Source organism: Fringilla coelebs (genome assembly GCF_963513975.1).
Source record: "Fringilla coelebs genome assembly, chromosome: 5".
NCBI lineage: Eukaryota > Metazoa > Chordata > Aves > Passeriformes > Fringillidae > Fringilla > Fringilla coelebs.
Window position 1 is genome coordinate 13,570,688 of NC_140033.1, and position 24,232 is coordinate 13,594,919.

At 39.6% G+C, this 24,232-nt stretch overlaps 1 protein-coding gene across 1 annotated transcript; it reads left to right on the plus strand.

The window, feature by feature from the left end:
- Nucleotides 1–1,999: 1,999 nt before the first annotated feature.
- PUS7 (pseudouridine synthase 7) lies at nt 2,000–23,851 on the plus strand. Its single transcript, XM_084206792.1, has 18 exons — nt 2,000–2,097; nt 3,146–3,401; nt 4,860–4,919; nt 5,542–5,920; nt 7,792–7,876; nt 8,005–8,106; nt 8,764–8,908; nt 13,149–13,260; nt 14,549–14,626; nt 16,262–16,390; nt 16,606–16,731; nt 17,035–17,096; nt 17,448–17,608; nt 18,483–18,609; nt 19,337–19,438; nt 21,188–21,317; nt 22,360–22,451; nt 23,132–23,851. Exons 4-18 carry the CDS (start codon nt 5,571–5,573, stop codon nt 23,266–23,268), a joined length of 1,938 nt encoding a protein of 645 aa, XP_084062918.1. The 5' UTR covers nt 2,000–2,097; nt 3,146–3,401; nt 4,860–4,919; nt 5,542–5,570; the 3' UTR covers nt 23,269–23,851.
- Nucleotides 23,852–24,232: the final 381 nt, after the last annotated feature.

The following is a 24,232-nucleotide window of genomic DNA, read 5'->3' on the forward strand; positions in this document are numbered from 1 at the left end:
GTGATCTCTACTGATGGTCTCTACTTGCCAGGGTGGATCAGTTTTCTCTGAAGCAGAACTATAATTTCCCTCTTTCCAGCCCCTGAATCATAAGAAGGGTGATCTCGTGCATTTTGTCTGTAGATTCTCAGACACAGGTAGACAATTCTTTAATATGTCAGAGAATGCTTGTTGGTATTGAGAAAGCGTAATAAACTTTTCTGATTATATTAGAAGACTTGAGAAACACATAGGAATGATCATATTAAGCTATTTACCTTGTAGTAGCACCTGCAGGTCCTTCAAAATGCTGGGTCTTCAGTGTATGAGGTACTTCATACCACTCCAAATTCTATCTGAGCTGATGGTAGTAGATGATAGATGAACACCTAGTCAACAGGGAAAACTAAGAGAAGGGTAATTATCATACCAAGCACAGTTGTAAGATGCAAGCTACTTAATTACTAACAAGGATTTTGAAGACAAGGAGGTACTTAATGTAGGAATTTGGAGGAGGAAAAATGTCACTGTTAGGTCAGACGTGACATACACACATGTGATCAGGGTCCAAGAGGAAAAAGTTTTTATTCTATAAATACACTCAAAAATAATCAGTTGTTATTTCTTCTATTAACTCAACTTTGCTTACAAACCAGCTGTCAAACCCCTCCATAGAAAAATAAGTATTTTAGGGAAGCTTTCCTGCACAAGATAGAAGAAGCAAGAAGTTACATGACAGAAAAAGTTGGACCAATGCATGGAAGCCTTCCTGAAGGTTTCCCCCAGCCAGGTGTTTTTTTCAGCAAGATGTTTTTGCCTGGGAGAAGTGAAGAAACAACTTTTCAACATACCACAGCCACAGGCAATGGCTAAATGAGAGCAATGTTCAAATGATGTCCTAGCACTGGCTTCCTCCTCGATACTACAGCTGTCAGAAGTGCCATGATCTGCCTTGTCAACCACTAACCTCCATTGCTGTTTCCAGTCCACTGTTCACCTCTCCTCAGAAGTGCTCTGAACCCATTCCTGATATCCCTACTGGTATTTGGTAGGTTAAGTTCCAAGTGTGAAGGCTGGACAGGGGGTAAACTAAAGCTCTGTAGAAAAGACTAAGATTTGATCCCCTAGGGCTTTATAAAATAAATCTCCATGGATCAGTCTCTGCTCAGACCTAAGGAGAGCTGAGTCTTTGCCCCTTCTTTTTTTCCTAGATGAGGTCTTTTATAAACTAGTCATTGAGGAATTCCTGCATACCTGGGATTTTTTAAATTCCGAGCAAAGTACTCCATTGTGTTACTTTCTTATTCTACTCCAAGGGAGAAGGTAAGTACTAGAGATGAGAAAATAAGTTACCCATATATATATATATACCAGTTGTAAGTCTCATCACATAAGACTGTGAATACAAGACTACTAGAGAATAAGTATGAGACACTAAATTATTAATAGTCTGGCTCAGAGGAAGTGAGACGGACTGGGATTAGGACATGCAACACAGGGTCTTAAAAATAAGGACAAATCTACGTGTTGAAGTTAATGAAAATACCTTTGTTCCACCAGTACTTAAAATAGAAAAGAGGGTAGAAGATGACATTCTGACTGTATCAGAAAGGACTGATAGCACAGATCTGGCCTGGTTTTTAAAGTGATCTGCATAGTTACAGTGTAGTTTTGGATGGTACTCGAACATTCCCTTGTCTTGGGACTAATGTTCAATTAGCACCACTTGTTTCAGATGCTGGGGAGGCTCAGGAGGCCACCATCTCGCGCTCACGATTCCCTGCTTTGGCTATAGCCGCCTTTTGGAAATTAAACTTTTGTTCTGCACAGTTGCAGTTCTTCCGCAAATCACCGCCTGCCTACCCTACCCTCTTCACAAGCAGCCCGAGCAGGCCCGGCGCTGACGGAAGCGCGGGCAGGAGCAGCCCCTCGCCAGGTACCACCTCCCGCCCCGGCTCCGCTCGCCGCCCGGCGTCAGCGCGGCGGGGCCGGCCGGGGGCGGGCGCAGCCTGGGGCCGCCTCCGCCCGCGCGGGGCTGGGCCGGGCTCGTTCCGCGCCGCCTCCGCCGCCCGCCCCGCCGCGCTGACGCCCGGGCCGTCCTCCCGTGCCGGCGTGCGGGTAAGTGGCTCCCCCTCGGCGGCTCCTGCCTAGCGGCGGGCGGAGCCGCACCCTGCCCCGGCAGCCGCGCAGGGTTCCGCGGCGAGGCCGGCTCTCCGCTCCCCGCCCGGCCGCGGGGGTTCCGCCTCAGGGAACTTCGCCCCCTTTGGCGCCGGGCTATCCCCTGCCGTGTTGCGCCGCGTGTTGCCGGGACCCCCGCGGCAGAGCCCTTCCTCCTGCCTCGCCCTCGTGCCCCTCCTGCCCCGGCCCCAGCGCGTCCTCCCGCCCTGCCCCGGCAGCCTCGGCGCTCGTAGCGGCTCTTCCGGCCCGGCCCGGCGCCCGGAGCGCTGTGGCGGCGGCACGGCACGGCCCGGCCCGGCCCGCGGGCTCCGAGCGCCGCTGACCTACCCGCCTGCGCCCTCCGCGCTAGGCTTGGCCTTGGGGCGCTGCTGCTGCACCATCTCCCTCTCCTCGGTCGCCTTTTAATCCCACGTGCTTCGTCTCATGAGGAAGCGGCTTCGCACCCCGCGCTGCCGCGCTCCGGCTCGGCTCCTCTGTGCCCTGCAGCGCCCGCCGTGCCTGCTTGACTGGTACCGCGCCAGGAGTAATCGCTCGGCGTTTCTTGTTGCGGAGAGTCAAGTGTTTTATTTGTACTAGTAAACTCAGTCTCTGTTAGAACACTGAAATTGCTGCGGAGTTGATGTTTATGCAGATTCTGGCTTTTATGAAAACACCTGTTAGGAAAAGGCCGAGACAATTGAGCAGCTGTCAAAAAATAATAGGAGCCTTTCACTAGCAGTCTGCACAAGTGAGGCAGTGTGTGGCACGCTCGCTTCAGCCTGCTCCTTCAAGCAATTATCCTGCAGAATTTATCCCCGACCATGGTGCCCTTGGGCACAGGACAGTACTCTGTAGTATGTGAGTCTGCTGTGGGAATAGTCTGTGTGTGACAACTTTGGAGTGTTTGTGCCCAACATCGAATTTGTCTAACAGTCTGTATAATTCAATAACTAGGTATTACAGTTTTATTTAAGAAACACGAGATTTCTCTTCTTACTACCTTTCCCAGGTGGATTGCTCAGAGGATTTCACTGTGCTGAATGGTATTTTGTTTGCTATGTGAAGATACAAGCCATCTAAAAGCCTTTACCACTTCAGCGCTTTATAACCCAGCCTCTATAAATTTTGGTACATGGGAAAAGAATCTGGAAACAGCAGTGAATTGCTTCACTTGGCTATGACTTTTATTTATTATTCCTCTTGAAAGAAGGATTTTATGAACTTTTATTTGAAGACAGAATAAAATTGGTGCTTTCAGCTTGAAGGTACATTGTTTTGCTAACTGTTCTGCTTTCTTGCATGTGTGTCTTATCACTCTTCACGCCATACATACACTTAATTTTATAAGTCTCTCTTTATTTCCGTTTTGTTAATTTATTTTTGTAGCATTCATTTTCAGTTCTTCACTTGAGCAAAACATTTCAGGTGTTTCTAAAACAGTTGTTCCTGCCTTTTTAGCCTAATCTAGTGATCTCTTCACTGGGGTGTCCAGGCCATGAAGTCAGCCCTCGCTAACAGTTAACTGGTAAAACTTACTTACCAACCCAGCAAATGTTGATTGTCAAGTTAGTTGTGGAACTTCCTTTAAAAACAAGCCCTTTAAAATTGGATAGATTATGCTATTTGTCGCTGGAGAAATAATACAGGGTGATGTATGTAAAATACATCTAAAATATTGCTCCCTGCCTAGATTAATTTTTCAGTAACAGCTAAATCCTATTAATTTAGAAACTTGGTTGTTGTGGACAAAATTGACTTGACATGGGGAATTTAATTCATTACCTTTTAATTACTTTTAATAACTAATAATTAACTTTTAATTACCAGTTGGCTGGTGATATACAAAGAAGACCACAACCTAAACACAGACTTGGGGAAAATGGCTTTCTTCCCCTTTCCTCCCCAGCCCTAAGGTTATGCTCTGGCCCTTGGGCAAGGCAGTGGTAGTGCAGGACGCTGGGGTTGCTATATGGAGATTCCTTTATGCTGCTCAGTTCTTCTCTTGCTCCCATGGGGGGCCTCTCCATGGGCCCCTCAAGGGTGTCCCTGTCCCAGCATGGGCACCTCCACAGGCCACAGTCCCATCAGGGGTGTCCCTGCTCCAGTGTGGAGAGTTTCCTTCCAAGAGTGCATCTCCAGTTGTGTCCACAGCAGTTGTCCCTTTCTCCATGCTTCCCTGTGCCTTTTTGAGCACTGTGTCATGTGTCTCCTCCTGTGCTTTCTTTTGCCTTTGCTGCCACTGGCAGCTTGCCCCTTTCTCAGATAAACTGGAGTGGGGGCACCATGTGCTTGTTGGATGAGTTGGAGGGTGGCAGACAGGGGGTTTATGGAGCCAGCTGAACTGGTCATAGCCCACACAGGGCAGTTTATGGCCTCCTCCTGCTACCAGAACCTGCACTGTGTCCCCAGTACACTCCTGTGCCAATTGGGTGATGCTGGAAGAAAGGTCCTGCCCATGCCTAATTATAGGAACCCCAGTTTCATTTTATACACTTAGAAATAAAACCAAAGTTCTCTCCTGTAGCTTGCTAAATAGCAGTAATATGTTGTGTCACTAGGATGGTAATACTTTGGCAGTTGTATTTATTAACATGTATATCTGAGTCCATATGTGATTGCATTCATATATATGTTTTATTTCATATGAATATATATTTTTTAATATATGTTCATAATTTTTTTTCATAAAACCTTCTCAAAGAGTTATTTTCCTTTTTTTTCAGATCTGAAGGCAGTGGTTCTGCTGACACAAAGGTGGCAGCTCTGAGCCCTATTCCACCAGCGTGAGTAGTCATGTTCTTCTCAGAGATCATTTAATTTCCTTGTTGTTTTGTTTGTCTCACTGATTCAATGATTTTGGTATCTTATCCCTCTTATCTTTTGGGCTGAATTGATGCCACCTTCTGTGTAGCACTGTGTGTGTTGGGAGCACATAGAAAACAAAGACGTAAGATTTCAGATTTGCGGGAACTCAGCTGTTCTCTCTCAGTCTTTGCAAGATGGAATCTTGATAGAAAAGGGAATAATTGAGAGTAACCATGTTTAAGAGAAGGCTTGGGAACAAACAGTTTCTTAGGCACTAAACTGCTGCTGGCAGCAGAGCCCGTGTGTGCACAGGCCTGCAGGCAGGTGGGCAAGAGTGGTGATGGTGGTAAATGGTCAGTGTAGTACTGAATCCTGTTCTGCTGTAGTCCAGTATGCATGCTGCCCTTATAATATCTTCCTTCTTTCTCCCCAAGTACATATTGTTTCTAGGTGTTCAAAATGTTTACTTGATGTTTAACCTAAATGCAGAAAGTTTATGGTTTTCCTGAAAAATTGCAGGGGGCAGAGTCCTTGGAGTGAAGTGCCTATGTATTGATACTGCTCTTAGCAGACAGAAAATAAGCCTTTCTTCTTTTTCAGGGCTTCCTATCCTACCCTGTGCCTTAAACATGGAAACTGTAGAAATGAACAGTGTGTCCTTGAAACGTCCTCGCTCTGAGGATGATGTGGCCAATGCAGATGAAATTAAAAGACAGAAGATCTTGGAGAAGTCTAAGGCAGAGAATGACTCTGGGCAGAGTATTGAGACTGTAACAGAACGACCTGAGGATGCGAAAAGTGAAATAATCCCCAATGAAGAAAGTGAGGAGCAGGAAGAAGAGGAACTAGAGGATAGTGATGAAGATGGAGATCCAGAGAGCTTTGCAGACATGATGAAGCATGGACTGACAGAGAGCGATGTTGGCATAACTAAATTTGTTAGCTCTCACAAAGGGTTTTCTGGAATCTTAAAAGAGAGGTAACTCTTCGTCTTGTTTCACATGTTAATTCCTTGTGTAACACAGCTCTATTTGTCTGTTTTCCTTTTTGGACTCGCTGATTGCAGCTGGATTAAGTGAGGTTCATTACTTTTTTTACTGCTAAAGAAAAGTTTAATTTAGGACTTTTCTAGATCGTGGGTTGGGGGTTTTTTTTTGTTGTTTTGTTCGTTTGTTTGTTTAGGGTTTTAATTTATTTTCCTGTCAAATGGAGCTCTGAAGAAGGAAGCTGGGTATGAGTAGAGATACATGATTACACTGACCTTTGCTGTTTCCTTTGCTCTCTGGCAGCAGCAGAGACATAGAACCTTATCCAGTACACCCACCTTTTGTACCTCTCCTCAGTGCTGATATGAGATGCACTGAAAAATGGTATCAAAACCATCTTTCTTTGGTTCTTTGCTTTTCTCTAACTTTTTTGTTCTAATGTCTGTAAACAAGGATGGTTTGGCGTTAAATTATTGTCTGCTCAGTTAAGCTTTAAATTATCATCTGCTCACTAATGTCATTTACATAGAAGGGAGTTTCAAAATTCAGGATGTGGAATTTATTATACATATACATTATATATTTAATAAGATATTTGGTGTTTAGTAGCTTTTTAAAATGAAACTTCTAGGTTTTTAAAATTAAAGAACAGCTTTGAATAAAACAGAATGCAAATGCAAAAGCTCACTGAAGTGAGAATCACTGTTTCTCTGACTTAGCAAAGCAGTTCAGGTTGATTTGTTTACACACTGAAAAGTTCCTGTGTTTAAATACTGGCTTCATACATAGATAATTTTACATAAAATGATATATACATATTATGTACGTATTTAATCTTTATGTGTGCAGCATTAAGCAGCTAGTGTAATCCTTCTCTGGGAAACATAGTCTGTGCTGAACTTTCTTCTGGGAAATCTGCCAATTTTGGTTGGCCAAAGGTAGCCATGTGGTAGAAAATTTGTGGTGTTTTTTTTAATTCTAGTTTTTAACACCTATTATTAATTCATTCTTGGCTTTTTTATGGAGCCATCACTAGCATGTCTAGACAGCTACAGACAATACAGGAGAGGACACAATACTTCTCAGGAAGGAATTTACCAATATGGTGTATATCTGCACAGAGGGATGGCAAACTGGGGCTTGAGTGAGGTACAGTAGAAAGCATCCCATGGTGAAGTTTTATTCATCTTTCAACATTGATAGAATAAGAATTATTTTCTTTTTTTTTCCACTTTGCTAGCAAATGCTTCCTAAAAATCATTTAGCAGTTGCAACACAAACTGACTATGCTCTATTATAGTTGGGCTGTTTTTATTATTAGACATGAGTGACTGAAAATGTCAGAGTAAAATTCTTTTTTGCTGTCATAGAGTGTGCAGAGTAACTTTATTTGAATGATGTTCTGTACAACTGAATATATGAACAAGGCTGAATTTGTCCTGCCTTCTGTAGAGTGGCTAAAATGCACTTTATTTTGCAGGTTATTTCAAGTGACAGAGATAATGCAGTAGTTAATAAATTTCACATTGTGGCATTGCAGTAGTCTTAATTGCTAGTAATGACTGGGATTGAGGATAAGCATTACTGATCTCTTCAAACTAGTGAGAGAATGACTTGGAGTAACTACAGCAGGTGTTTGGTGATCTGCAAAGAAGTCTGCTGTATTTGCCTATGTGTTCCTGTGCTATTCTTCTGGGGGGTGGGAATAGGTACAGCTTTCTCATCGTTGTTAAGTTTGTTTTACATGAATTGATTTACACAAATTCAGAATACTTCAGTGAATTCTGCTAACAGCTTTCTAGAAAAGGACTTTGTGTGATGTGGGATTTTTATTACAAATGTAATGTATGTTTCTTTCTATCAGATACTCAGACTTTGTTGTCCATGAAATAGGCAAAGATGGACGTGTGAGCCATTTAGATGACTTTTCTGTTCCAGTGGATGATGAGGTAAATTCTGAGGTAGATTTGGTAATGGTTATGCTTCTTAATGTTCCTTAAGCAAGAACATTGAAAGATTGGAAGTTACTCCATGAGGGTTATTGGATGTTTGTTTTTTCTCTCCAAATATGTATTAGGACCCGTCAGAAGAAACATTTACAGTTCTGTCAGACGAAGACAAGCAGCGTTTAGAGGAGCTCCAGCTTTTTAAGAATAAGGAAACTAGCGTTGCCATAGAGGTAAAATTATGAAATGATATGAAGTTTGGAATGGGGGCAGAGAGAGGCTGAGGGAGGGAGTAGAAGGTACATGCTTTCTAATGCATGTAAGGTGTAAGAGCAATTTGAACATGATGTGACAGATAACACCAAACTGTGCAGTTTAGGGTTTAATTCTCTGAAGTCTTACAGATGCTCTCGAATTCATGCATGTGTGAGTTGTTACTTTGATTTTGATGAGACTGTACACAGGAACTTAAATACAGGTTTTAATTCTTGTGGTGTTAAAATTACCTTGCAGTATTTTGGTTTCCTGTCTAGTATTGTTTTAAAGAATAAGGAGGTTTACATAAAACATCTATCATGATGGAACACTACTTTCAAGGTCAGTTTTTAGTGATTTAATAGAAAAGAAGATAAATATGCTTTTCTGTAAGAAGAAAGATAAGAAAATGACATTAAACCATCAATATTTTTAAACATTCTAATATTCCACATATTGAAAGAATTACTATTGAGCTAAATTTGGGACACAGAGATGAATAGGATTATACCTGGTAGTTTCAAATAAGCATTCACACACTAAATAATCTTATCTGGCTAATTTTTTTTCCTTTAAGGCACCCTCCCCTTTTGTATTAATTTATTTGGTTTCTGCATATATGTGTATTAACACAGGTAATTGAAGACACCAAAGAAAAAAGAACCATCATCCATCAGGCTGTGAAGTCCTTGTTTCCAGGACTAGAGACTAAAACAGAAGATAGAGATGGAAAGAAATACATTATTGCTTATCATGCTGCTGGGAAAAAAGCATTGGCAAGTGAGTTTCAGTATCACAGCAGATGGGTAAAGTAAATGCTAAAATTATCCCCAAAGTAAGAATTGTTAGCAAGTACTTCAAGTGAGTGTGCTTCCTAATGTAGTCTTACTTCATTTTTTCCTCGTTTCAGCTGCTACTGTGCATCTAAAATCATTAGGACCACAAGAAATGCTTTAAATTTAAGTTTATATTTGTTTTTCTTTCCAAATAATTCATCCAATACAACCATATTAGAAGAGAGAATGTTGTCTTCTTCTTCAGTGGGAATAGGCAAAACAGAGGCTTTATTTTCAGTATTTTTTGAATTTAACTTTCACAGTCTTAACTCTGTGTGTGTGTGTTGTGGATGTAATAGGTTGTAGTTGGAAAATGTACATTAGATTGATAGATGGTGTAATCTTGACTGTCTTGAATATTGATGACAAAATTCTTAGTGACTTGAATAGAGACAAGCATCTTTTTGTTTTCTCAGATATATAGTTTCATATAAACATAGCTTACCATGATCATTACTTCTGCTTCCAAGGCTAATTATATTTGCAAAAAATGATCTTTATACATTATAGGTCACAGTTAATCTTTCGAAATAGTCAAAGTCATGAAGGATTTTCAAAATGAAGTGTTATCCACTTTAATCTAGCAAAATACTGTTTTGGATACTGGGAATAAATTAACATGTTTTACATCTTTTAATGTTACTAAAAATCTGTTGCTACTGTAAGTTTAGAGGATTATCTACCCACAGAACAGTGCACATTTAAGTAATGGTTTGGTTTAAATTGTTTGCAGTTCTCTGTCATTTCAACCTACTACAAATCATGGTATGCAAACCTAACCCTTTAATTTTAAAGACAAAGGAGATGGAAGAACGATAAAGAAATAGAGTCATTTAAAATGGGGACTAAAGTAATTTCCCCTTTAATTTAGTTGTTTGTTTAAGGCTTGTTATAAGCGAATATGGGAATGTTGTATTTTTATTGGTCAAATTATAATGTGTTCATGTGTCTTATTTAGTCATGTTTAGAAAATGTGTATGTTTGCATGCTTTATGCATGGAGTTTGTATACTTACCAGCACAGAATTCTCCTCAGCCAGTTTTGTTCTGCTCGTTTGTAATGGTTTTTCCTCCATATTTTCCTTCTGCTGCTTCTATTCTTTAACAACTGTCACAGTCAAGAGGATGTTGTTAAGCTGATTTAAGGGATAATATATAAAAGAATTTAGGTATTTGAAATATGGTGAAAAGAATTGAGTGGTGTGTCTCTAGGATTAAAACATTATGTGGAGCACCATCTTGTGATGCAGAGAAGCATCATCTATTTAAACTTGGATTCCCCAGCTGTGATGCTGCAGGCACCTGTGCATTTGTTGGTGGAGATGTCAGTTTCTGCGAGTGTGCGCAAATGCTTATGGATGTAAGATTGAAGTTCTTTTTAGTCAGGATTATATATATCTTTCTTGTTTATATAGCCACAAACATGTCTTAGCCATGAACGGGCTCCCCAGGCAAGGAATATTTCAGAAGTGTAGAATATTGGATTATTAGCTGAGCTACCTGATTACTTTGTTGATAACATAAAACATTACCAAACGTGCTTCCTAAAATTTAAAATCAGATGCTGCTTTGTTTCTATAGTCAGTTTATCCTCCAATTACTTAAAATTACTAAATTGTCAGTAAACTCTTGTTTCATCATTGTCCACAAATTAAGTTTGTTGCATCTCCAGTTGAAGCTTTCCATATGTTCACTGTTTGCCTCTGCACGATTCCATTCCATAATTGTCTAAATTGCTGTCATCCACCACCTAGCTGTTGGATGCTCCCTGAAGCATAAACAATCCCATAACCATAAACCTGCATGTTCACCTCTAAAAACCCTTTGACAGTCTAAAAATTAAATGCTACTCTTTTGTACTCTTTATGCTCTGCATTGGGACAGAGGTCAGAACTGCAACAGGTAAGAGATGTTGACATTTCATACTAACAAAAATGAAATGCCAACCATTATGACCTCCTAAATAGCAACCGGACTCGCCAAACTTGTAACAATTTCTTAAAAATCCCTACACATAAGTATTACTTAAAATGCCCTGAAACAGCCAAGAATTAGGCTTATTCTGCCTCTTTTTTGTAGTGCAGTATAGGCAGTATTCATTTGGTGCAGAGAAAGTCTACTAGTAATAAGTGATATGAATTATCAATTTTTTCAGTACCTGTTGACAACTATAGTAAATTTCCCATGGATTTCAGTTAGTGAAGCCTTTGCCCTTCAGCCCCTACTTCAGACACTACTATCTGTCTTTATACAACTTTTAAAGCATTTATCACACATCCTGCTATTAAAAAAGAGCTTCCAAGCCTCGAGTTTCAGCAAAAGGCTAGGAAAAAGGGCTTGGAAATACAATTTTATTGTCAGAAATGTAGCATGACTCCGAAACACAGCAATAAGCACTGCAGATTGTCCCACTGCTCCATCTACCCAGTTGAATGCTTTGCAGTATTGGGTGAGGAATGGTGGAGTATCAGGACTGTGGCTGCAGCCTCCTTTGCATAGGGTCATGGCTGTGATGCCCAAAGCATGAGGAGCCCATTGGTCTGTGTAGTACCTGCAGAATCCTTTTAGTGTAGATCACAGTAGAGCTCACTTCTTGACAGGTGTTGAAATGACCATGTGCAAGATGTATTAGTTAAATATAAAGAATGATTCCAGTTGGAGAGGGTTCTCCTTTGTGAATTGAGCTCTGTCTTACTCTCTTCTCTTCTGATTGCTGAGATCTTAGTGCAGAACTTTGCTCTTCCAGCTGAATGCAGTGTTTCATTGACTGAGTTTGAGTAGTGCTGGCTCAGAAGGGGAGACCAGCAGGAACATGAGGTCTCCAGTTCAGGTCCAATGAAACTCTGGGGGGGGGGGGGCTGTGCTTAGAAAGTGATGGTGCAAGGCAAGTGATGCAATAATTCTAGGTGACTAAAACTTGTACATATAGTGTTTTTTACTGTAGCATCCAAAATTGTCTTTGCAGAAGTGTGCGCATGAATGGCAGCTTCTCAAAAACAAGCAAGAGTTAAACATATAATCTCTGTGGGATATCTGAACTGTGTAAAACCAGTGTGAAGCAAAGAGCAGTATTTCCCAAGAACTTTCTTCCTGCATTGGTGTTTATATATTGAAATAAGGCTGGCTTTTTCAGTTAGCTTTTCCTGTTATGAAAGATGCTTATGCCTGTTTTTTTACAAAACCAGGTGTGTCTGCTTAGTGGCTAGCAAGAGATAAGGGACTTCTTATTTAAAACAAAACAAATTCTTAATTTTGTTCTTAAATAACAAGGAATTGAAAAACCTCAGAATTGAAGGAACCTCACAGTTGGTTACTAAACCTCTGTGCAGTCTCCCTTCCCATTAATGCCATTGGCAGTGGATTATTGGAAGCTGAAAGTTTTATCTCTGGTGGTTTTTATGTGCAAAAAAAAGCTTAACAAATCATTGACAGTTTCCTTCCTTCTACAGAAAATGTCATATAGTAGCACAGAATTGTAAATTCAGTTGTTAATCTATGGGATCTAAAGTTATTTCAACCTCTGGCCTTCTCTAAGCATGGCACCATAACTGCCATGGATTGTATGTTCATGTCTCTCTGGTACTAGATTTCTTGCTCCCATTGGATTTTAAAAAAGAACCACCAAAAGCAATTTTTTGAGCATGATATCTTAGTGTTTTGTAGTGATACGATTCATTCTTTTGTATGGCACACAGAAAAAATACTACAGAAATAAAGAATATGTCTGTACTATAAATAATAGTGGTAGTCTTCCCACAAACAGGGCTCCAGTGGTTCTCAACTATTAATTATAGAGTGAGCTAGAAGAAACGTGGTGTAGCTTCTATTGCTGAAAGTCAGTATAATGATAATGTTTTTGAGAAATTTAATCAGGTGATACATCAATTAAGTGACTAGGCTATATTTTCAGATAATTTCATGATAAAGGAACTGTCACTATTTCATTCAGGATTTTCTAGGTGACAGAACTGATTAAAGAGAAGTTTACAGTCCAGTGGAAGGGGCAGTCTTTTCAATGTGCTTTACAGCTTCTGCTGTCAGTAATTAACTCTTTCCTTTTCATTTTTTTAAAGCAGATGGAAATTAGCAGAAATTGAATCTTGCATATTTAAAATAAATGTAGTTGCAGCGGCAAAAATACTAAATTTTTTTTAAAGTGACACTTCAACCTTTTTGCTTTTAAAGATCCAAGAAAGCACTCTTGGCCAAAATCTAGGGGAAGCTACTGCCATTTTGTTCTGTACAAGGAGAACAAGGACACTATGGATGCCATCAATGTTCTATCCAAATTTTTAAGGTAAGGCTGTTGTTTCTGCCATCCTGGCTGGCATGCAGCCCTCTCCCTCCATGTTCCTTGTTGCTTTTAACGTTGTGCTTCATAATTGTGTAAGAGCAACACAAGTGATTGCTATTCTCTAATTTGTAGACAGCTTAAAATGAAAAGTTACTTTAAAGTATCAAATTTAAAATATCGAAGTTTTGTGAGGAGGTGAGAATGGAACAAAATGAGCCTAAGAAATTTTAAAGACTACTCTACTGCTTCAATGGAAAAAGTCCACAATTTACATTGGCTGATCTGAGAAAGGCTTGGCAGCTGAAAGCCTCAATGTACGTAACGTGAATTAAAAGCCATTTTTTCCCCAGTGTGTGAATATATGCAAGTATGTTATGAACCTGTCAGATATTGTTGTGATAATATGCTGATCAGTTCCCAAGCAGTTACAGTTGATAAACTGTTGTTCCATGTATTAATTTCTCCATGGCAACACAGGCTTAGTTCCTTTCACCCCATCAAGTGCAGAAACAAAAAGATTTGCCAAAGCGTGACATGAGCACAGTGAATTGCAGAGGAAGAGCAGTTTTAAAATTGGGTCAGTTCAGTGATCTACTCATAAGGAAACTTCCCTACTTTTCCATTTGCCCTTCTTGCCCAAAAAAAAATTTGTAATCTAGACCTTAACCAGTGAACTACTTAGTATTGGTATTGAGAACAGAATGGCAAGAGCGTAGTTAGGTGGAAGACTGTATGTAATGGAAATCCTGCTCCCCCCTGGAGCCCTTAACTGGAATAACTGGAAAGACTCCATCTAACACAGGCTGTAAAGTACAAAGTGAAAAGGAAAGGAAATTTTCCTCTCAGGGAGAGGAGTGGATCAAGTTTTAAATTAACTTCTCATACTCTCTCATAATGTGCAGGCATGGTATTCACACAGACAGGTTTGAAATTTAAGGAAGAAGTGGACGTGATTTTTTTTTTTTTTTGAAGTTGGTGGTGGCTGTTCATTTGTGTATTGAGTGAATGCATATAAAGAAGTACTTCAAAGTTCATATTTTGCAAGCACTGTTGGGTTAGAAGTGAATTGCCTACATATAATTACAACAAGTTTCCTTGTGTTTTATGTACTCGTGGGTGAGATTAGAAAATGTCACACACATGTCAAATTTTAACTGAGTTCTGAGGAATGTAGGTATATTTTTTCTATTTTTAATTTATAAGATTAATAATTCTAGGCAATTATGCTTAAAATTATGTTTGATCTCTTGCTGTTTTAATATACATAATATCTGTTACTGTTGCTTTTAAGAGTGAAGCCAAACATATTTTCCTACATGGGAACTAAAGATAAAAGGGCTATAACAGTTCAAGAGATCGCTGTTCTCAGGTGAGTAAAAGTTCAGTCTTGAGTATTTGCACTTCTGCTGTGGTAGCTTGGATAAATACCTAAAAGACTCAGTGACACAAATGGCAGGTACAGGTCCTGACCTTGTAAAACACAGGTGTTTATGAAGATGCCACATTCCTTTTGTATTCTGTGGCTACTGCTGATATTTTCAGGCACTCAGGTGCTCTGAGTCACGGGCTTCTCACGTGTACTTGGCCAAGGCAGTGGGACAGATTGCCTGCCTGCTCTTAGGCTGCTTGGATCTCATGCAACAGCAGAAAAACAGAATGACATGGTGAAAATAATGTCCCACTTCTTCCTGGCTTTTGTTTCCTCCTTTCTACAGCTAGAATCCTATTTTCTTTCTCACTCTACTCTCTGAACAGTGCCAGAGAAGACTAACACTGCCCTTGCTCAACTGTGAGTAGCCAGAAGGGGCAAAAAAATGATGAGGAATTTTTCCTGCCTTAGCCTACTCCCTTAAGTCACCTTCTAAGAGAAAATAAAATTTACTTTGTCATAGTCTAAGATAATTATATTGTTTCTGGGCACTTTAAGTTAGTGTTAGATCCATATGTGAGAATAATAGACGTCTCCCAGTCATTTATTGCAATATCATTTCAGCTGGCTGGAATATCCTGCCTGCATTACTTTTTACAAATTTCTGAAAACCAAACTCCTTGAGTGAGGAGTTCACAGCTTGAAAGCCAGAGGTTTGATCAAATACTTGTTAAAAGGAGGGCATCCACTACTGAATTGTTTATGTATTTCCTCCCAATGTTTTGTATGTGTGTGTATTAGCACAGATAAAAGGAAATACTGGTTTGTGAATTGTGAGAAGCTCCAGATTCACGTTGATACAAGGCAGCTTTGCAAAGTGGTAACAGTTAACCAGTTGTGTGGTGTAGCCATGTCAAGTGCTGTTCCATTTTTTTTTTTAACATTATCACATTCAGTGTTGTGTCCAAGAGCTCCAGAGTGCTGTAAGTGTTGTGTGGTGTCTGCTCTGTGGTGCCACAACACCTGACTCTCCTGCACAGGAGGGGGGACACTGCCAGTTGCCAGCCTGCTCTAAGCTGAGTATGCTGGCCATGCTGATTCATGAACTTCACTATCCTGGTCAAAATTTAGCAGAAATGTCTAAGAGCAGCTTGGTGATGCAAAGAACAGGGTATGCTTCCAAAAATACTAGCAACAAAAATGGCAGGTATCAGTGACACATTGGATTCCGTATTCCTTCATCTGCACTAGGCATACACAGTAGCTAATTTTACTTAACTCTGTATTTATGACTGTGCTGACTGGGGTGTATGTATTCATTAAGTAATCACTCAAATTATGCAGAGTTCAGCTTGTGGGGTACAGTATACCAAATATATCAATACTGCAATATACTTTTTCTGGAGTACATGTTTTAATATAGATGTGAAAAGACAGTGCTAACAGTCTGTCACAGTATACTTTTTCTTTTGTATGAGTACCCTTCCTTTAGCTCTTTCATTAAAGTATTTTGAAAAGGCAACTGTAGAAAATTGGGGAAACTGGACTCACTGTTTTCATTTTGTAATGGCAGCATTTCTGTATTTATCTGCTTTTCTAAGCATAGGTTGGTCACTGTTGTCTGTTTCTTTTTAGAATCACTGCACAAAGACTTGCTCATTTGAATAAATGTTTGATGAACTTCAAATTAGGAAATTTCAGTTACAAGAACCATCCACTGAAACTGGGAGAGCTGCAAGGGAACCATTTCACTGTTGTTCTCAGGTAGTATGTTAGTAGGTATTTGGATGGTCCTGTTCAATATTTTTTTTCTTTAAATAGATAAGTGATATCAGTGCAACTTGTGCTACAAAAAATAAGTCCTGTTGGCAGGAGTTGAATTTGATGCATGGTATATAATATTGATGTTGAGCTTTAATATAATGGGCATCTCAAAATAGCATAAGCCCTTAATCTGTCTATAACTTTTTTTATGCTAGAAACATAACAGGAACTGATGAGCAGATAGAGCAAGCAATGCATTCACTCAGGGAAATTGGATTTATTAATTACTATGGAATGCAAAGATTTGGAACCACAGCTGTTCCTACTTATCAAATTGGCAGGTATGTGTTGCTTTCATCTTCCCCCCCCACCCCATCCTTCTTTTTTTTAATTTTACTCTTATCACCATGTAACTTAATGTATTTTTGGGAACATTTTTCTAACATATTGCCTGTACCAGTTTTAAATTTAGATTCAAGAAAGATCTTGTTTCTGAACTTGCTTCAGCAGTTATCTTGCATAATAGCACTGCTTTTAATATTGCATAAGTCTAAACACTAATACGTATTTTTTTGATAAGTTGACTAAATCCCTTTAAAATAGATTTAGTCAGTTCTTAATACACTTTCTTGTTTGAATCCTAGAGCTATTCTACAGAACAATTGGAATGAAGTAATGGATTTGATATTAAAACCACGACCAGGAGGTGAGAACTGAAAAATTATACATCCTGTGTTTCTGCCTCTTCTCCAATAAGCATATGTTTAGGAAAAGCTTAAGCAGTTTAGCAGAGGAGAAGCAATTTTCAAACTCTCCCTTTTTGCCTCACTTTCATTGCTGTAGAGTTTCTTGCAGTGGGGCTAAAAAGGGGCCTGAATACTTACAGTGTTTCCTCAAGCTCCATGTGAAGCCTTCCAACCTCAAGTGTTCTGTGATTCTGTTCATCTTCAATTACCATGACTGAAACTTTAATTTTTCAACTGTTTTAACAAAAGGTGAGATGGATGCTTTTTTTGGTGTATAGTTAAAATGTTTTTATTTTACATCCTTGTTCTAGCTGAAAAGGGATACTTAGTCAAATGCAGAGAAGAATGGGCAAAGACTAAAGATCCAGCAGCAGCCCTCAAGAAACTACCTGTAAAAAGGTGCGTGGAAGGACAGCTTCTACGTGGACTCTTAAAGTATGGAATGAAGAACATAATCTCTGCATTTGGCATAGTGAGTGTAAAAGTTGGGCAGTATTTACTTGAATAAACATTCTTTTGATGGTATCAGGATGAATTTAAAATAGACTCATTGATGCTTGATGAGTTGAAAGTTAAGTTTAAAAACATTTACATTTATCATGCCTTTTTTGCTAGAAGTACTGCTGTTTAGTAACTGATGACATCTCTAATTAATGTATGCATAATGAGCTTTCCAATTTATACAACAGTCTCTCTGGTATGTGGGAAGCAATACAGTTATACTTAGTAGCTATGTATAATACAGATCTGAGAATTGTGCAAATGTTCAGTTTCAGTGTTTTCCTGTTGCTTTAAAAGCATAAATCAACCTGATGGTGGGCTAATGAATCAGTCTGATATGGAGGTGATGGATCCACTTGTCCTTTTCAAGTCCTGTAATCAAGATCAAGTCTTTGGAGAAAATACCTCATCAGCAGCAAACTACTGGGCCCATTGTAGGATCTGGGGGATAATTTCTTGTTTATGAAGAAGATAATTAGAATAACACAGTGCTTTCACAGCTGCAGAGTTTACTTAAGATTTCAGGAGATTGAATATGAATTCAGTGTTTTATAATAGACCTGTATGTTTGACCTGTAGAGTTAAAAGTGTTGGGGTTTTGGGATTTTTTTTTGTAAATTTAAGCACAGTTCTTTTTTGTGCAGATTTCAATGTGTAAAAGCTTTATTTCTTCACATATCCTTTTCTCAAACAAAGAACAAAAAACAAATATGTATACCAAGAAATTGTGTATGTCTTTTTGCTGGATGAGGTAACATTTCAAATATGCACCTTTTTGGTTATGATTGTCAGAAAAACCAAAAAATAGATCTATCTAGTGTTTAATTTTTTTTCTTTACCTCTAGATACCAAGAAATAATCGTTTAATGTATATTCATAGCTACCAGAGTTATGTGTGGAATAATATGGTGAGCAAGAGAATAGAAGAATATGGGCTTAGAGCTGTACCAGGAGATCTCGTACTGAAAGGAGGTAAAATCAGACAAAGCCAGTGATGCTGTATAGTTCAGATTCCTAGGAAAACAAGGCACGTAGTTTATGTTGTGTCAGTGTTTGTCTGATGCTGCTTACATAGTTCCTTTATTGTCACCAGTTTTGGCCCAGTGATAGCTGAATCCATTGGCCTGTTTTAGACAAATTGTGCAAGGAATATGATGTTAGGCATTACACTTCCATGAGCTGTTTGTAAGCCTGTTTTTTCAAATAACTGGATAAGGAAGAGAGACTATGGAGGACTGATTATTCTCAAGAATGACCTCAAACCTTGTTGAGCTGTGAAGGACTGTGGAAGGACATTATGAAATTTTAACTTCAGAAGTTTTTGGTTGCATTAGTATCTTGTAAAGCAGAAGCTCCACTCAGTTAAAACTTTCTCTGCTTGTATTTGCTCTGGCATTTCCTACATTCTCCTTTACGTATGCTTGGTGCATGGAAGGGGGCTGTTCCTCTAGCAGTCCTTCCTTCATGTAGCTTTAAGTCACTGGAAGCCAGGCTGTGATTCTGCCAGTAACTGTGACAGCCTTGGAGGCTGTTACTTCTTTTCTTAGAAATGTTGTCTGTTAAGTGGAGATAAAACATGGTAGTTATCTTTCTCAGAGTAAGCTTATTTCAATCAAAGGCTTTATTTTAAATTTAGCTGAAGTTAACTGTCACAGGCATCATCTGTACTGGTAACTTCATTTTTCTGTCCTGACTGTAGCCACAGCTGTTCACATTGAAGAAGGAGATGTTGATAACTACACTATCCACGATGTAGTGATGCCATTGCCTGGATTTGATGTTATTTATCCAAAGCATAAAAGTAAGTCTGACAACTGAAGTACTTACTCTGAAAACATAAGTCTTCTTTAAGATTGTTCTTAAAAGGAAGATTGGATCTACTCAACCTTGGTGACTTTTAAAGCAATACATCACTTCAGGTCTCTAAAACATTAATGTCAGCCTTTTGTTGCTGCCAGGGTGCTCTGCTCAGTCTCCTTCCCACTGGGAATCCCAGATGACTGCAGAGCAGAGTTTCTCACTAACCTGTACCACTGCAAGGATTTAATCAGGTACAGGATTTTGCCCTTGATGAATTTCATAAGGTTCCTCTTGGCCCATTCCTCTTTTGTGCCTCAGTCCCTCTGAATGGCAGTCCTCTCCTTGCATGTATTGAATGCCACCCTAGCTTGGTTTAGCCCACAGATAGGTTGGGGTGAATTCCAGCTCTTCTCCACTATTTCACAGGACTCATCTCAGTTCCTTGAGAAACTCTGCTTTTAGGTAGAGCTGCAACCAGTAGTGACTATACTGTGAGATGCTGAGCCAGACAGCTGTTACCCACTTTACCAGTCCACTCACTATAATGTTCTAACCTGGGACACAAAGATGCTGTGGGAATGCATTGACAGCCTTGCTAAAGGCAAGGCAGGCAACAGTCCCTGCTCTCCCCTCATCCATAGGTGTAGTAATTTCATCATAGAAGACAGTAATGTTGATGGGTTTTTTACTTTTTTTACTTTTTCTCCCCCATATTAAAGCCATAGTCATTGTGTGCCCAAAGAGGATTAACTCCATTATTTTTTCCAGGGACCAGAGTGAGCCTGACTGGTCTGTAATTTCCTAATTATCATTCCTGCTCTTTCTGGAGTTGGGTGCAAGCACTTGGTTTTTCACAGTTGTCTGGGGCATCCCTAGATCTGCACAATCTCTGAGATGATAAAGAAAAACTTCACCATGATGTGAGCCAGCTCTCTCAGCCTGTATCTTCTCCGACTACTGGTAGTTTTCTTAACCTTGTCTCTAAGAAGAGAAGTGCCTGGGGCACTTTGCTGGTCAAGGCTGAGGCAAAAGAGGCACGGAGACACAGCCTTATGTCTGTCACTAGACCAGCTGCCCTGTTTAGCACCAGGCCATTGCTTTCCTTGTCATTCAGTCCTTATATTGCAGCTGAACTCTTCCGGTCTTGATGTCATTTGCTGCTTTCAACTGTAGTTGAGCTCTGGCTTTCCTAACACCATTTCTGTGTGTCTGGACAATGCTGGAATAGTCCCTCTTTGCAGCTGGCCCTAGGTTTCACCTGTTCTTTGTGTTCTTATAGATGAGGTTAGTCATGAGTTAGTTCCCTGCACGTTTTCCTCAATACTGGATTGAACTGTTCTTGTACTGTCAAATTGTCAACTGATTTCTCTCTGATGCCTTTTAATGAGAGAGTAATGGGTAGTCTGGCCCTTCATTCTTTTTTCCATGTACCTGAGATTAGTCTTGTGAAGTCTAAAAAATTGGAATGCATATATGAGATGGCATTTACATGTCAATAAAGTATTTTGTAAATTTTGTTTTCAAACAAATGCATCAAAAATTTGATGCATTTTTTGTTACTGCCTCTACTAATCAGGGTGTAGAAGTAAACAGGTAATAAGATCTGCAGTAATTTTAAACTTCTGTGTAGCATTTATCCCATATATGCTGAAAACTACTAGATGTAAGGGAAGGGAACAATCCATGAAAACAGGCTGTTTAAATTGGCCACACTACATTTTCTCCTATTAAATATTTTCCTCTCTTGCAGTTGGTGAGGCCTACAAGGAGATGCTGGTAGCTGACAACCTTGATATCAACAACATGAGGCATAAAATCAGAGATTACTCACTTTCTGGAGCATACAGAAAGATTATCATTCGGCCTCAGAATGTCAATTGGTGAGTGGGAGCATAAAGGAAATTACACTTGAATTGACAGCATAGAGTTTATTTAAGTGCAAAACAACATGAGACTGATCCATGGGACATCCACACGGACTGAAACATAGGTAGAAAGGAATCTCTCTGCAGTTCTGTCATGTTTTTAATGCAGCTGAAGTGGAACTATACCCTTATTTCTTCCTTGGTTCTCTCATTCTGTGGTGGAGGAGTATCAAGACATCTTATCTAGTTGTTCACTCCTTGCAAGGGCTTGCCTGAACACTTCATAGGTAATTACTTATGCTGAGAAAATGATAGATAATACTCAAAACAGGGTTTTTTTTTGTAGTCTTGCTATGAGAAAAGTTGGTCTCCAATTACCTGGCAGTCAGAAAAATTTGTGTCACTTAACCCTACTAAATCCCTGTTGTTAGAGATACAACCTAGTTTTCATATGACAACTGAATAAATACCTTTTAAACAGGGAACTGTACAAATGTGCAGGAAGACGATCAGTGATGCCTAGAATTAAATATAGAGGGTTTAGGAGGGAGCACAAAAAATATATACTTGAAACATCAGCACTAACTAATATTAAGCTTGTCTACTTCCCAGTTAGTTTTTTTAGCCTCATGGTTACATATGGGATTTCTGTTAAATGAATGGCAGAAACCATGGAATGTGTCTTAGCCCTTTCAAAGTTTGGATGACTATTGAAAGGCTTCACTCCTGCTAGGTAGTCTTAAGAGTTGACACCATTCTTCCCTTAATTTCATTAACTATACTTCTTATATAGTTGGAAATTCTGACAGCACACAAGGGCAAACAGATGAATTATGCAAAGAAACTTCTCACTAACTTACAATTGCTTTTTAATAATCTTCACAAGGCAAATCTTCTACATAAAGCTCTACCCATTATTTTGCTTAATTAAATTTCAGTTGTAAATGCCAAATTGCAATAATAATAATAAAAATAGTATTATAATAATACATATTTATATAAAATGTCTTAACCTAAATAATTTAAAATAATAATAAATTTTATGTATGTTATAAAGGGAAGTTGTTGCATATGATGATCCTAAAATCCCATTATTTACTACGGATCTGGATAAACTGGAAGGAAAACCATTACCAATTCTCCCTACAGGTGAGTTGATTTTTCTGCTGGTTTGCTAAATGGAAGTTTGATCTGGCTGTTGCTTTCAACTGCTACATATTTAAAGCTCCTTTAAGGAGGACCTTTCATGTAACTATTGACTGTTAAGCAGTGGTAACAATGACATCTAAGGCCAGCTATCTAAATAAGGACCCTAATTTCTCAAGGGTGCAAGCCAGTCCTCCAGCATCTGTATGTTACATTTTCTTACAGGCATCTGTAAAATCAAGTAAATGCTTAAGAGTATAAATGTCTGCAACTAACAAAGGTGGAATTAAGTCATAAATTGTCTATATACTAAACTTGTATTATTGGTGCTGAGCACAGATGACTGAAATACTTAACTTTGGTTACTATAACACAAGGTGTTTTGACACTGCTTTCCAGAAAAGTGAAGACAGTCAAGGAATTGAGTCTGAAAGAACAAATGTTTGCTTTTAGAAGAAGAAAACTCTGAAACCACCACTTTGTCCTGAGAGAAAATGTTCAAAAATTGTTTCATTAAATTTTTCACTGTGGATTATAATCAGGAGTGCAATGGTGGTGGTTGTTTTGCTTTATGGGCTGGGGAAGTTGGTTGTGGAAGCTGTTAGTTCAGTTTAGATGGCATCCAGAATAAGCATTATATATGCCCTTAACCACTTGTTCTTGCTTTTTGTCTCTTCTGATAGATGGCAAATTCAGGGCACTAAAGATGGAGTTCTCTCTTCCCCCATCCACTTATGCTACCATGGCGATTCGAGAAGTTTTGAAAATGGACACAAGCATAAAAAACCAGACACAACTGAATACTACCTGGTTGCGCTGAATGAACTGCGGAATGACTTAATTTTAACAAAGTGTTTTCTTATTTACATGTTCTGTACAAATCTTTCAAGAGTCACAGTAAGAGATTTGTATTTTTTTAAGTTTTTTTAGTGCTAGCATTTAACTTCAGTAGTCCTTTGCAAGATGGTGACTGTAATATAATACAGATTTTAGTGACTGGTGCTTTTTACTGAATGAGTAAGTTACTTGAGCTGTAACATGGGTGCATCTTTAGAATTGTGCTTTTAATGGCAGCAGACCTGGAACAATGTTTAGCTTGCTTTTTTTGGGCAAGCACTGAATGTTTTCACAAGGAAGGCTTCAGCCACCCTTGAAGTCTTTTCAAATACCATGAACTACATGGGGAAAGATGAATTACAACAAAATTAAGATACTGATGAACATATGTATTGCTGGTATTTTGCTGGTAGCATTTGCACTGATGCGGTAGCAGATTCTGTTAGCAAGGCTTTTGTGTGCTGTAAAGCTGTACAGCTCTTTTAAATAGCTCGACTTTTCATTGAGAAAATACTTGTATTTTCCAGCTAATACCTGTACCAAAAAACAGGTACTAAAAATAAACTAACCTGAAACTCTGAGCGTGTAGCAGTAAGTGATTCCTTTGCGCCTGTCACTTGCCCATTGTTGGCAGGGAATGAGCCGGCCTTCGTGTTGGGGAAAAAAAAATACTGTGCAGCTGTTCTGAAGAGACCTGGCCTTTTCAGCCAAGTGCAAAGCCTGTGTTGCTAGTCCGGTCGCTGGCCACGGCGGCTGCGTGCGGAGGGAGCGGGGAGGCCGTGAGGTGCAGAGCCGTGTCCCTGTGAGCACGGGCCGGGCCAGCCCGTCAGCCGGGCGGGCTGCGGCTCTCGCCGGGCCGTGTCCCCGTGAGCACGGGCCGCGCCAGCCCCTGAGCCGGGCGGGCTGCGGCTCTCGCCGGGCCGTGTCCCCGTGAGCACGGGCCGGGC

Excerpts from the sequence above, each read along its gene's own strand:
- PUS7 (XM_084206792.1), top strand. The coding sequence starts at position 5,571 with ATGGAAACTGTAGAAATGAACAGTGTGTCCTTGAAACGTCCTCGCTCT. Across the intron at positions 8,909-13,148 it reads TGGGAAAAAAGCATTGGCAA|ATCCAAGAAAGCACTCTTGG; the intron begins GTGAGTTTCAGT and ends TTGCTTTTAAAG. Across the intron at positions 18,610-19,336 it reads AGATCTCGTACTGAAAGGAG|CCACAGCTGTTCACATTGAA; the intron begins GTAAAATCAGAC and ends TCCTGACTGTAG.